At 46.4% G+C, this 13,479-nt stretch overlaps 1 protein-coding gene across 1 annotated transcript in view; it reads right to left on the bottom strand.

The window, feature by feature from the left end:
* Window positions 1–465: 465 nt before the first annotated feature.
* The window catches only part of SOS2 (SOS Ras/Rho guanine nucleotide exchange factor 2), a 49,116-nt gene continuing 36,102 nt past the window's right edge, over window positions 466–13,479 (bottom strand). Inside the window, exons 14-23 of the mRNA XM_079307812.1 lie at window positions 12,899–13,118; window positions 8,717–8,836; window positions 8,282–8,444; window positions 7,741–7,858; window positions 7,475–7,647; window positions 7,114–7,230; window positions 4,170–4,431; window positions 3,851–3,892; window positions 2,884–2,993; window positions 466–2,261 (exon numbers count right to left, since the gene is read on the bottom strand). Of these exons, the coding sequence (XP_079163938.1) occupies window positions 1,752–2,261; window positions 2,884–2,993; window positions 3,851–3,892; window positions 4,170–4,431; window positions 7,114–7,230; window positions 7,475–7,647; window positions 7,741–7,858; window positions 8,282–8,444; window positions 8,717–8,836; window positions 12,899–13,118 (1,835 nt within the window). The 3' untranslated portion in view covers window positions 466–1,751. The remainder of the gene's footprint in view (window positions 2,262–2,883; window positions 2,994–3,850; window positions 3,893–4,169; window positions 4,432–7,113; window positions 7,231–7,474; window positions 7,648–7,740; window positions 7,859–8,281; window positions 8,445–8,716; window positions 8,837–12,898; window positions 13,119–13,479) is intronic.

Genomic DNA, 13,479 nt, shown 5'->3' with positions numbered 1-13,479 from the left:
CATATCAAATTTGGGACTTCTTGAACCATATTTTGGGAAAATGAAGCAGCTCTTCTATAAAAAGTGTGTTTTGTCTCTTGTGTGAATGGATTCCAACCTTCTTCTTCCTCACAGAAGGAACACGGAGGGGACAGGCAGTAGATTGTTCAAGAGACAGATGGAAAAATACATCAACCCAGGAGAAAATTGTGGGGTTCTTCCAACTCAGGGTATCTCTAATTAACATCCCTCCTCAGCCATATCCCCTCTCCAAAAAGGAGAATTTTCCAATTGGAATGCCCAAGACAATGGCAGCATCTTAGGCAGATGATGAGAGGCTGGAGAGGGATTTGGAGCCTGGGATGGACCCAACTCTCACAGGAAAGCCAAAGTGAGACCAGCAGCATGGAAAATTGGGGCATTTTGTATTGTCAAAAATGCAATTCCCAACCTTGTCCTTGCAAGGAACACGCACTGCTCAAGCTCTTAAAAATTAAGACTGGGGTGATTTATTAATCTTGTTAAGAACTCTGATACAAAGCACAGTAAAAGGCCACAAACCAGTAAATAAAATGTGGCTAGTGAGGCCACTTTATAAATGCTGCTACAGAACTACCAGTGAAACAGACTCACTCTCACACCAGTTCAAACATGGCAGTTCGACTGGCAAAGAAAAGTTCCATTCACTTATCAGTTTAAAAAGTTTAATAAAGCTTTAAGTGTTTGCTGGTTTAAATGCTACCAATTTCCAAAGTGGATTCAGGAGTTAAGTGCAGATCTAAAGGAAGGTATTAGGTCTGGAAGGCAAGAGTGATCCAAGCCAGAGGGAACTGCTGGCTGGATCCAATCCCAGGAGTAGCAGACTGTGTTATAGGCCTCGAAGTCAACTTCAATTTATACATGTCATTAGCATATCTGTAAATATACAATATAAACAATTGTACAGGAGCATAGCTTTGTTCTCCACGACAGCAGACAAACTCTTTAGCTTAAGACACCTTTGCCTATGGAAACAAAAAAGGCACAACTGAACAGGATGCACGTGAAGTACTCGATATCCCACACGGGTACTCCTCCTCCATCCTTTCTCCAAAGAACCAACACCAACCCAGTATTTTGGTATTTAGATTTCAACCTATTTTTTTTTTTTTCTTTGTCTTCAGCAGCAAATCAATGGCAATTAAGACATGGCATGAGAATATTCCAGAACAGGAGCTGTCAGCCAGGAACCTCCAGCCTTAACACCAAGGCTTGTGGCCAAGAGGTTTCAAGTCTGTGACGCTCTGTATCCTTGTGGTGTGTGATCATCCCATTGCTGGGTTTCCTTAATTAAAAAAAAGGCCACTAGTGCTCAAATTTGAAAAAAAAATTCCACAGATGCACCTTTTTCTTTTTGGCTCAGTGCAATTAAACGATGTCAGTTTAAATTCACTTAGTGTAGTTTACAGTGCAAAAGGTCTATTTTGTGTCCTGGCAGAACGGTCGGCACTGAGGATGTGAACCAAGGCAATGTTGCTGCTCACCTGAGGGTAATGCTGTCCAACCACACAGGTTGGAATGTGTGTAGTCTACATTTTTTCCAATTTAAACTTTTTTTTTTTTTAATGATCAGCAGCACTTTAAGAACATAATTTGTGAAAATACTAAAATACACTGCCTTTTCTTTTTTTTTTTTTTGTTTTCCTTTGAATAAATTAAAAAAAAAAAAAAAAAAAAAAGAGAGAGTAACTTTACAAATAGTATTCCAGTGTCAATGACTACTATGGCTAAGGTCATTGAGGAGTTTCTGCATTTTCTAGCAAAGACAGTCTGTGCAAAGGCGGGTGGGAGAGCTCCCTTTTGTAAGTCTTTGGCGGCAGTTTGGGCAGCTGGGGGCTGGAGTTGTGCCGCGGCGGCACGGGCGGCACGGGCGGCTGTGCCAGGTTGTTGTGGCTGGCGCTGAGGACGCAGCAGCGGCGCAGCACCCGCGGAGAGGGAGTGCTGGGAGGGGTGGCCGGGGAGCCGGGGCCGGAGCCCGAGTCCCGCAGCCACTCGGGCTCCCGGGGGAGGCGGCCCAGCGGCGGCGGCTGCAGGCTCAGCGGGCAGTTGATGAAGTGCTCGGGCGGCCGCAGCGGCACCGGGGGCGGGGTGTCGGGGACGGGGTCCCGCGGGGGAGGAGGAGGAGGGCTGTGCAGGGGCTGCTCCAGGGCCGCGGTGTAAGCAGGAACGCGGGGCTGCAGCTTGGGAGGCGGCGGCTGCCGAGGAGGGATCGCTGGAGGATCGTCGTCCGACTTGGAATTGGCCTGCGGGGTCACGGAGGGAAAGGAGGTGTGAGAAATGGAGAGCGCAGAATCACATTGTGCTTTGGGTTAGAAGGAACTTCAATCCCATCCCATTCCTCTCTCTGCCATGGCAGGGACACCTGCCACTATCCCAGCTTGCTCCAAGCCCTGTCCAACCTGGCCTTGGGCACTTCCAGGGGCAGCCACAGCTTCTGTGGGCTTGCTGTGCCAGAGCCTCCCCATCCTCACAGCCAAGAATTCCCAGTTCCCAACATCTCATCTAAACCTACTCTCCTTCAGTTCAAAGCCATTTCCCTTGTCCAGGGATTTGGATAAAGAGCAATCTTCAGACAGATGAGGAGTTCTCCTGACCTCTGCTAGTGGTGCTGTCAGAAACATGGCAGCTGGACCCTTGATGGGAATATAACCACTGTGTTCCTGAAATTCCTAGCAAAACTGGACATTGGGAATCCAAAACTTAAAAAAGGGAAACTGGAGCTCTGCATCTCAAAGTCTTTTAGACTGACAGAGCTCTGGTTTAGATCAGTGGTTGAACTTGACCTCTTAAAGGTCTTTCCAAGCTAAATTATTCTAGATGTCCCCCAATTTATCACCAAAGTTATTTAATCCAGGACAGCAATACCTTGGCATTGGAAGCATCCTGATCCATCTTTTTTCGTGGAGGAAGTGGAGGAGGGTTCTGAGGCTCATCACTCAGTTTAGGAAAGCTTCCCCAGGAGCTGAAGAAAGTCTCTGGAAAGGGAAAAGCAGATCTTTTACTCCTTGTGCAGTATGTGAGGAACATATTCTGGAATATCAAGCCAATCTCAAAGCAACTCAAATAGGATCTTTGTGCTCCACAGCAACATGAACCAGTAACTTCAGCAGCATGAAATCCTTTAATTCATTGCTTTAATCAGACCAAGCCTCACAAAGTGTTCTCCTATGTCCAGTATCAAAGAAATGCATCAATAGTCAGCAGGGAATGCTGAGGGACAGGAAAATAAATCCAGGGAACTCCAAGTGAGTTTTTACAGAGAGAGAAAAAAATCCTCAAATTAAGAAACAACACAACCCCTGACTTGTATTGGTGGTTTCTGTCACACTTTTCCTCTTAGGAGTGCACTGAGCTCTGTGTCTGCATCAGACCTGTGCTCTCCAGCTGGAAATTAAATTAATCATATTTAATAAAATGTATGTGGAATAAATAAAAAGCACAGCTGGATACACATGGGAATGCAGGATATCCCTCACAAGTGTGGTACAAAAAGTGTCTCTGCCTTCCCAGCAACAGAGCAGTTATTTTCACTAAGTGGAATTAGGAAATTACCAAGTTGCTTTATTTGTAGCTTTAGTCAAACAGAACAATCATCAAGGACATTCCCAATAGAAGGAAAATCATGTGAGAGCCCAGAGATAAAAACTCAACCCAAACTAAACCAGCAGTTTAAGTTTGAGGCTTTACATTCATTACTGGACATGTGATCTAAAAGGAGCCCTTCTGAATACAGCTCACATTCCCATTCCAGATTTCAGATTTTTATCCCCACTGAGCTGTCCTGAACCCAGGAAAGGCAGAGTGAAATATTTAACAAAGTTCCAACACTCACTCGACTGAGGCAAGTTCACAGGAGCGAAGATGCTGTTGTTACCTGGGAAATAAAAAAATCCATTCAACAACTTCCAGACAGAACCACTGCACTGCAGCACATCCCAAATGCTCAAACAACCCGAGAGATCAGAAAACCCCCCAAGTTTATCTACTGCAAACACGAACGAAAATTTCCCGTGTAAAACATTCCCAAACTGCAGAATTTCAACCACGCCGGGAACTGATTTAATAACTTCAAATTCTGCAATTTCTGGGTGCGCAGCCCCAACAGCCTGGGAAGGCTGAGGGGCAGAGGGGCTGGCTGAAGCAGGTGCTACCATAGGAGCTGCCGAGGTCGATGTCCAGGAAGACGCTGAAGTCGGAGGAGGCGGAGGCGGGCGGCGTGGAGGGGGTGCTGGGCGAGGTGGGCGCGGAGGCGGCGCTCTCGTGCTCCGCCTCGGCGATCCTGCTGAAGCTGATCCTGCTGGGCTCCTTCTCCAGCGCCAGCGGGTGGCTGCGCAGCGTGCCCGAGCTGGAGCCGTGCCTGCCCGCGTTCGGCCGGATCCCCGGGGATTTCAGCGGATACGTTGTTTTCCTGGGCTGGAGACACGGGAGCTGTCAGCGCTGCAAAGTGCCCAACAGTGCAGCATTCCCAAACACTGCAACATTCCCAACAGTGCAGCGTTCCCAACAGTGCAGCATTCCCAAACACTGCAACAATCCCAACAGTGCAGCGTTCCAACACTGCAGCGTTCCCAAACATTGCAACATTCCCAAACATTGCAACATTCCCAACAGTGCAGCATTCCCAAACACTGCAACATTCCACACTGCAGCATTCCCAAACACTGCAGCATTCCCAAACACTGCAACATTCCACACTGCAGAATTCCCAAACACTGCAACATTCCCAAACACTGCAACATTCCCAACAGTGCAGCATTCCCAACAGTGCAGCATTCCCAACAGTGCAGCATTCCCAAACACTGCAACATTCCCAAACACTGCAACATTCCCAAACACTGCAACATTCCCAACAGTGCAGCATTCCCAACAGTGCAGCATTCCCAAACACTGCAACAATCCCAAGAGTGCAGCGTTCCAACACTGCAGCGTTCCCAAACATTGCAACATTCCCAAACATTGCTACATTCCCAACAGTGCAGCATTCCCAACAGTGCAGCGTTCCAACAGTGCAGCGTTCCCAACAGTGCAGCGTTCCCAACAGTGCAGCATTCCCAAACACTGCAACATTCCCAACAGTGCAGCATTCCCAACAGTGCAGCATTCCAACAGTGCAGCATTCCCAACAGTGCTGCCATTCCACACTGCAACATTCCCAAACACTGCAACATTCCCAAACACTGCAACATTCCACACTGCAGCATTCCAAACACTGCACCATTCTACATTGCAATATTCCCAAACACTGCAACATTTTGCACTGCTGGCATTCCAAACACTGCAACATTCCCAACTGCAACATCCCCCACTGCAACATTCCCAATACTCCTGTCATTCCCCTCTGCAGCATTCCCAACACTGCTGCCATTCCACACTCCAACATTCCCAACTGCAACATTCCCAATACTCCTGCCATTCCTCTCTGCAGCATTCCCAACACTGCTGCCATTCCACACTGCAACATTCCACAGTGCAATAATCCCAAACACTGCAACATTCCCAACACTGCTGCCATTCCACACTGCAACATTCCCAAGAACTTCCTGCCATTCCACACTCCAAGATTCCCCACTGCAGCATTCCCCACTGCAGAATTCTCAATACTGCCCTTTCCACTGCTGCCATTCCACACTGCAACATTCCCAAGAACTTCCTGCCATTCCACACTGCAGCATTCCCAAGGCTCTGTGAGGCAATTTTAAAGTATTTCTCAAAGAACTTTGTAAAGAATTTCAAGGAGCTGTCCCAGGGGCACAACTGATGAGAGGTGCAGTGTTATTTACACAGCAGGACTTTGCTGGGAAGTTGTGGATGCAGTTGGAAAAATCTTTTTTTTTTCCCCACAAGTATGAGGAATGAAGAATCCAGGTTGTGCTGCCAACCAGGACAAAACACTGGGAAAAACCAGTCACAACCTTGGGAAATTGAAATTTCCTTCAAGTGCCCTTCAGAGCTACACCAGAGAAACAGCAAAACCACAGAGGGTCACCTCCACACACCCAGGATCAACATCTGGAAATGTCCATGTCCAGTTTATCCAGGACAAAATTTCCACACTCAGGTCCCTGTGTGGACAAACCCAGCCTGGTTAGGCTTGGGTGTAACCCAGCACAGACTAAAGCTGAGCCTTGCAAAGTCAATTCTGTCCCCATCTTTCAGTGGTGTCCAGCACATTACAGCACCCACAACTGGATTTTCCTGAAATTCCAGGAAGATTCTCCCTTTGGAAATGATGAGTTGTGAAAAATTCCTGCCCAGCTGACTGAACTCCTATTTTTAGAAAAGATTTTAATAAAATTACTGTAAGAAGAATTTTTGCAACAGCAATTTCTGGCATTTTCTTGCCACATTTGTAACATCATCTTACTCTAACAAGAGATGGCAAAAATGATTTCTAGCTCTCCCAAAAAATTAGACATGGCTCCAGTTCCTCAGGCAATTACAACATATAAAAAACAAGTCCTCCAAATTCTGATTTTCCTGCTTAAAAAAGAACTCTGAGTTCCAGGAGCTGGGATTTTTTTAAACCCCAAATTGCTACTCCTTTAAATTGAACTGCATTTTCTTCAGCAAAAAAGGGGTGCACCTGGTAAAGTCTGCAGTTTTTGCAATAATATCAAATATTTAGACAAAAGAAAAATAGAAATTATCTTAACAAAACCTGAATGTATTATGCATAAAAGTAATATTTTAATTAGTATTAAGATTTCTTGATATTTTGAAATGAAAATTATTACTCCATATTTTATCATATGGTGAGAAATACAAATTTAACAGCAGTATTTCAGGTTCTGGGGAAAAAAAAGTGTTTGAAAATAAGACAAATGTTACATATTTTAGTAGTGACAAACATCAGGAGTAACAGTATTTCTAAATCAAGTTTAGTTGGAAAATCAACTCATAATAAAGAATTCTGAAGAAAATTTATCTGGCTTATTGAGGCAACCATATATTATTTTCATTATTTTCATCGTGGTCAGTCAACTGAGCTATTTAATTTTAATTAACTAATGCAGGAATTGGACTCCATGATCCCTGTGCTTCCCTTCCAACTCAGGTTATTATTCCAGATTTGTGAAATTTCAGGAAAGAACTCACAAATCGAGGTGGCTGCTTGCAGTTCCGAGGTTCAATCTCCAAGGACTTGTTAAACAGATAATCTGTAAATTCTTTTTCTGGTATCTTCCCCATGGGATTGAGATTTTCAAAGAATTTCTGAATGAAACAAGTATCAATAATATTAAAATAAATTAGCATACAGAGAAAATTTTAATAAAATATTTATAATTCAGTGATGCAAAATCTATTTTTTCACCACTTTTGGCCTCTCTTTTGTGAGGGTCTTTGTTGGATACCAGTCACTGCTCCCCCCCTCTTTTGATAATCATTATTCATGCAAAATTAGAAGATTATTTGGCATTATTCCCCTCTCCAATCCCCAGAGATGCTGAATTCTCACCCTGATTTCTGGCTCAACCCTTAAGCAGTAGGGCTGGTTTTGATACTGCTGGATTTCTCCTGTAATTTCAGCCACTTTTCTCCTCTTACTGAAGTTAATTAATTCTTTCCCTTGTCTTTTAAGGAAGTCAGGATTCCCTTCTTCTGTCTTCAAGATATTTGTTAGGTATATTCCTGATTAAAAAAAAACAAAACATTTTTTAACCATACATCTGCAGCAAACTCAACTTCAGAGTGACACCACATAAAAAATTTGATGTCACTTACCAAAAAAAGGCACACAGGGAGGGTTGATTGACTTGAGCTTAGCTAAATACTTCTTAAAATGATCTTGGCTTAATTCTACTGCTTCATCCAAAACTCTTTTTTTCCTTTCCTGGAGTGCCTGAGTTGTCAAAAAAAAAAAAAAAAAATAGGGATAGAAATCTTCTCAGCAGCATGGTTAGCAAATACAAGGCAATTCCCTGGATCCCTGAGCAAAATTTGGGAATTGAAATGAAAGTTTCAAAGAAGCTCTTTGCTCTGGATTACAGCACCCAACAATTCAGTCATGTGGATCCTGAGATGACTAAAACCAGATTATTTTAACATTAAAGTTATAAAATTTGGTCTTTAATAAAAATTAAACATTTGATTTTAACTTCAAAGCCTTGTGCTGCCTTTCAGAGCCACACAAAACTCAAATAATTTTATTAATTTTTTTTTTTTCTGTTTTACTCCAGGGAGGTTTTGCTGCCAATAATGGATTTCTGTGTGCGACCCAGGTGTGAATTTTGATTTAATTCCCTTTTCCATGCCCTAAACTCACCTCAAATGTGTGATCCAGCCTGTACACTGAGACAGAGTTCACAGCACTGACAATCTCCAGAACACCATTGAAATTATTGAGGTCTTGGAAAACCTGCAGGATTTCTATGATCCTGCTCAGCACAGCCACTCGCTCCTCAAAGTTCTCTGTTTCCACAATGCACCTGATCAAAAATTGGGATTTGAGAAACACTGAGAAATAAAACCTGACACTTTGGGAGTTAGCAAATCAATTTTTTTTTCATGAAAACCCATCCAGCATGCAGATTTTGGCTCTCTCTCTCTCTCTCTCTCCAGAATCTCAAGTACAAATTTATGTAATCACATCTCACATATGTTCGAGTTGGAAAGTCAAGAGAGGATTTGGCAGAAAGAAAGCAGCAAACCCTGAGAATATCCAGGGTAAAAGTTGTTCATGTCACTGCACTGCACTCACTTTTCAAACCACAGGGTGAGATTTGTAGTGTGACGAATCATTTTCAAGAGATTTGGGGAGTTAATTTCCTTATCTTCCTTGGTCCACACACTACCAACGAGTTCAGAAGGCTGCACAGCCCTGGGAATGACAAAACAGGGAGCAAAACACTCAGTACAAATAAAAAATGTAATTTCTGTCTTTACATTAAAAGATTATTTCTCCCTGTAATCACAATTTGGTGTTTCACTAATCCAATCCCAACTAATCTACTACAAAACACAATTTTTTAACGAGTGCTTGAGTACAGAAAGAAATACATTTTTATCTTAATTGAAGTTGGATAATTTTGAAAAAGTATTTTCAGATAAGAAAATTACAAAGGAGTGAGTTTAATTTTCTGAAAGGGCAAGAAAACAACTTTTCAAAAAGTTCAAAATCAAAAATAGGAAGGTGAAGCACTTGCAGCAACTGGTTGGTTTCAACCTCCTGCCACTGAAGCCAGCATAGGATTTTATAATTTGAATTTTGTAAGACTGTCTTAGGGTGACTTTTTATGATGTGTTTATCCCCAATTGTCCATTCTGTTGAATACTGAGTTTTGCAGCTTTAACACTGGTTCCAGGAGTGAAGGGAAGGAGAGAAAAAAATTGTTTTTCTCCCAAATCTGCCCTAAACCATGACAGACTCCTGAATTACACTCCCTGCATTTCTGTTGTCACAAATCTGACACAGAACTAAAACCTCTTTTTCCCACTCCTTTGCCTATTTTACCACTGAGCCAACAGCACCAAAACCCCTCCCTATAAACTCTGCAATCCATGGGGTATTTTTGACTGATTCTGTGAATGAGGAGCATTTTACTTTTGGGGGGGGGGGGTGTGAAATAACCAAACAGAAAGGGGTGGGAGCTCAGCCTGCCTGTATGTTTGGAAGGATGAATCTGGAAAACATTATAAATATGATTGCCTAGCAGAAGATTTTGAGAATATGGAAACCATAATGAGATAGAAATGGAAGCAGTTTTTGACTGAGTGGCTGAGAGCAGCAGTGTGGATGCTTGAAGGTCTCCTCCCTTTGCTAAGGTAACACCAGATGCTGCAAATACCAGAGAGCAGCAGAGACCCTCTCCAGGCATGACAGGAGGGGTCCCAGAGAAGGTTTAGAGAGAAGAAAGCAGTAAAACATGGTAATGTAGCAATTCCTATAGGCTGTATGCAAATGTTAGAAAATTTGTATCTTGTATTAGATTGGTTAGTGGAAATTAGAATATTCAACATGGAAGAAGATTTATTGTGTTGTAAAGGGGAAATTCTCTCTCTTACCTCCCTCTCTTATCTCTTAGAGCTCCTGCCCCCCACTCACTCTCTGCCCTGCTCTGAGCTGTGGCTGGAGCTCCTGCAGGGCCCTTTGTACCCACACCCTGTGCAATAAACTGCAAACATCAAGCAGAACACAGAGAGCTCCTGAGTTTGTCCTTGTGGGAGCCCAGGGTGTCCCCCTGGCCTCCTTGGGGGTCTCAAACCCCCTGGTGAGGGTCTCAAAGACTCCTGAGTGAGACCCTGGTGTCTCAGGTGCTGAATTCCAACCCCTGGGGGGAATTACCAACAACAGAGGGAATGGACACAAGCCACCAAAATTAGTAAAGTGTAAATGACACTTTTAGAACATAGATAAACAGACTTTTGGGAATGTTTATGATAAGGGACACGTGGCCAAGATGGAGAATTTGGGGTGTGAATACCTCTTCCTCCTTCTTGTCCCTGTCATCCATGCTGGGTGACATGCTGGCACTTTAGATTGGATGGGGACAGGGCTGGACCATTTAACAAGATTGTATTGTATTGGAAAATTGTTATAAACATGTAGCACCTAATCTAGACTATATAAACTAAACCCTGCCTTCACCAGGCAGAGTCCACCCTGGATGCCCAGCTGAGATAAAAAACAACAAACAATCCTTGAAACCTCTGAAACCATCTCCAGCAATCCCTTGTAGCTGTTTTTAGAGCTGGGTGCTTTCCAACCCTGGGGAGCAAAAGTTCTGAAGATAACTTTACTGTCTTTGAAGGGAGATGCTAACAACCATCTAATTGTATCAGATAACAAAAGGCTTTATATAGGTTTCCAGAGGATTGAGTTTCTAACCAATAAAAACTACAACTTACAAACTAACCAATTATCTTAAAGCTCTAAGGAAGAAAAGAACCAATTAACTTGTGACTTTAAGAGCCAACAGAAATCCTAAGAGATAACAGGGTTTTGGGTAAGGGAGGGGGGGGGTTGTTTGAAGGAATTTGTTTCATGGGATGGCATCCCAGGGGTATGCTTTAGGGAGTGTAACATCTTCTACAACCCCCCATTGGCTGCTTGGGGAAAACCAGGATTTAACCCACTGCATATCCCTCTGAGATGATCTCAGATCTAAGGAGACCCTTCAGCCTGGGACAGCCCTGCCCCCCCAAGCTCCCCCACCTGTAGAGCTCAGACTGGAGCAGGGCTCACCCTGCACCCCCATCCCCACCTGTAGAGCTCAGACTGGAGCAGGATGAGCCCTGAGCCCCCTCCAGGCTCCCCCACCTGTAGAGCTCAGACTCGAGCAGGGTGAGCTCTCCCCCCCCATCCCCACCTGTAGAGCTCAGACTGAGCAGGGCTCACCCTGATCCCCCCCATCCCCACCTGGAGAGCTCAGACTGGAGCAGGTTAAGCCCTGAGCCCCCTCCAGGCTCCCCCACCTGTAGAGCTCAGACTCGAGCAGGGTGAGCCCTGGTCCCCCCCATCCCCACCTGTAGAGCTCAGACTGGAGCAGGGTGAGCCCTGGTCCCCCCCATCCCCACCTGTAGAGCTCAGACTGAGCAGGGCTCACTCTCCCCCCCATCCCCACCTGTAGAGCTCAGACTGGAGCAGGTTGAGCCCTGATCCCCCCCATCCCCACCTGTAGAGCTCAGACTGAGCAGGTCTCACTCTCCCCCCCCATCCCCACCTGTAGAGCTCAGACTGAGCAGGGCTCACCCTGATCCCCCCCATCCCCACCTGTAGAGCTCAGACTGGAGCAGGTTAAGCCCTGAGCCCCCTCCAGGCTCCCCCACCTGTAGAGCTCAGACTGAGCAGGGTGAACCCTGAGCCCCCCCATCCCCACCTGTAGAGCTCAGACTGAGCAGGGCTCACCCTGATCCCCCCCATCCCCACCTGTAGAGCTCAGACTGAGCAGGGTGAGCCCTGATCCCCCATCCCCACCTGTAGAGCTCAGACTGAGCAGGGCTCACTCTCCCCCCCCATCCCCACCTGTAGAGCTCAGACTGGAGCAGGGTGAGCCCTGATCCCCCTCCAGGCTCCCCCACCTGTAGAGCTCAGACTGAGCAGGGCTCACTCTCCCCCCCATCCCCACCTGTAGAGCTCAGACTGAGCAGGGCTCACCCTGATCCCCCCCATCCCCACCTGTAGAGCTCAGACTGAGCAGGGCTCACTCTCCCCCCCCATCCCCACCTGTAGAGCTCAGACTGAGCAGGGTGAGCCCTGATCCCCCATCCCCACCTGTAGAGCTCAGACTCGAGCAGGTTAAGCCCTGAGCCCCCCCATCCCCACCTGTAGAGCTCAGACTGGAGCAGGGTGAGCCCTGATCCCCCATCCCCACCTGTAGAGCTCAGACTGGAGCAGGGTGAGCCCTGAGCCCCCCCATCCCCACCTGTAGAGCTCAGACTGGAGCAGGTTAAGCCCTGAGCCCCCCCCAGGCTCCCCCACCTGTAGAGCTCAGACTCGAGCAGGGTGAGCTCTCCCCCCCCATCCCCACCTGTAGAGCTCAGACTGAGCAGGGCTCACCCTGATCCCCCCCATCCCCACCTGGAGAGCTCAGACTGGAGCAGGTTAAGCCCTGAGCCCCCTCCAGGCTCCCCCACCTGTAGAGCTCAGACTCGAGCAGGGTGAGCCCTGATCCCCCATCCCCACCTGTAGAGCTCAGACTCGAGCAGGGCTCACTCTCCCCCCCCATCCCCACCTGTAGAGCTCAGACTGGAGCAGGTTAAGCCCTGAGCCCCCCCATCCCCACCTGTAGAGCTCAGACTGGAGCAGGTTAAGCCCTGAGCCCCCTCCAGGCTCCCCCACCTGTAAAGCTCAGACTCGAGCAGGGCTCACCCTGATCCCCCCCATCCCCACCTGTAGAGCTCAGACTGGAGCAGGTTAAGCCCTGATCCCCCCCATCCCCACCTGTAGAGCTCAGACTCGAGCAGGGTGAGCTGCCGGCCGATCTCGATGGGGTGCAGGGTCATCAGCTCCAGCCCCTCGCTGTGCCCCGCGCGCCACAGGTGCCACTCCAGCGGCGGCGGCGCGCTCTCAAACGTGATGTTGTGGCTCACTCCGTCTGCCTGCGCTTTCTTCCTCTTGATGATTTTAGCTATAGACTCCACCCACTTCTTCATGGATTTTCCTGTAGAAGAGAAATCGCTACAATCAAACAAAACCCCGTGCAGAAAGTGTTTTTATGGTGTTTTAGTTTAGGTTTTAAAGTGATGGAGGGGAGGGTTAAATTACAAGTCAAAGAGAGGGGGAAATGCATGAATCTTGTTACAGGTGTGCAATATGCTGTAACTCCTTCCTATCTACCTGTAAGGAGCAGTTAGGCACTGCAGGGGATAAACAAAGGTTCAGAAGAGGCTCCTTGCCTTTCTCAATATTTGTAGTTTATTTCATCGTGGTCCCAAGGCAAAAGAGTAGGAGAATCTCAGATAATGGTCTTTTCTAGGAAAAGGTCAAGGAGAGGAATTTGACTCTTTGCCAATAGGATAGGG

This window comes from Erithacus rubecula (genome assembly GCF_903797595.1).
Source record: "Erithacus rubecula genome assembly, chromosome: 6".
NCBI classification, from domain to species: Eukaryota; Metazoa; Chordata; class Aves; order Passeriformes; family Muscicapidae; genus Erithacus; species Erithacus rubecula.
The sequence above is the reverse complement of the archived record's forward strand: the minus strand, read 5'-3'. Positions and strand labels throughout refer to the sequence as shown.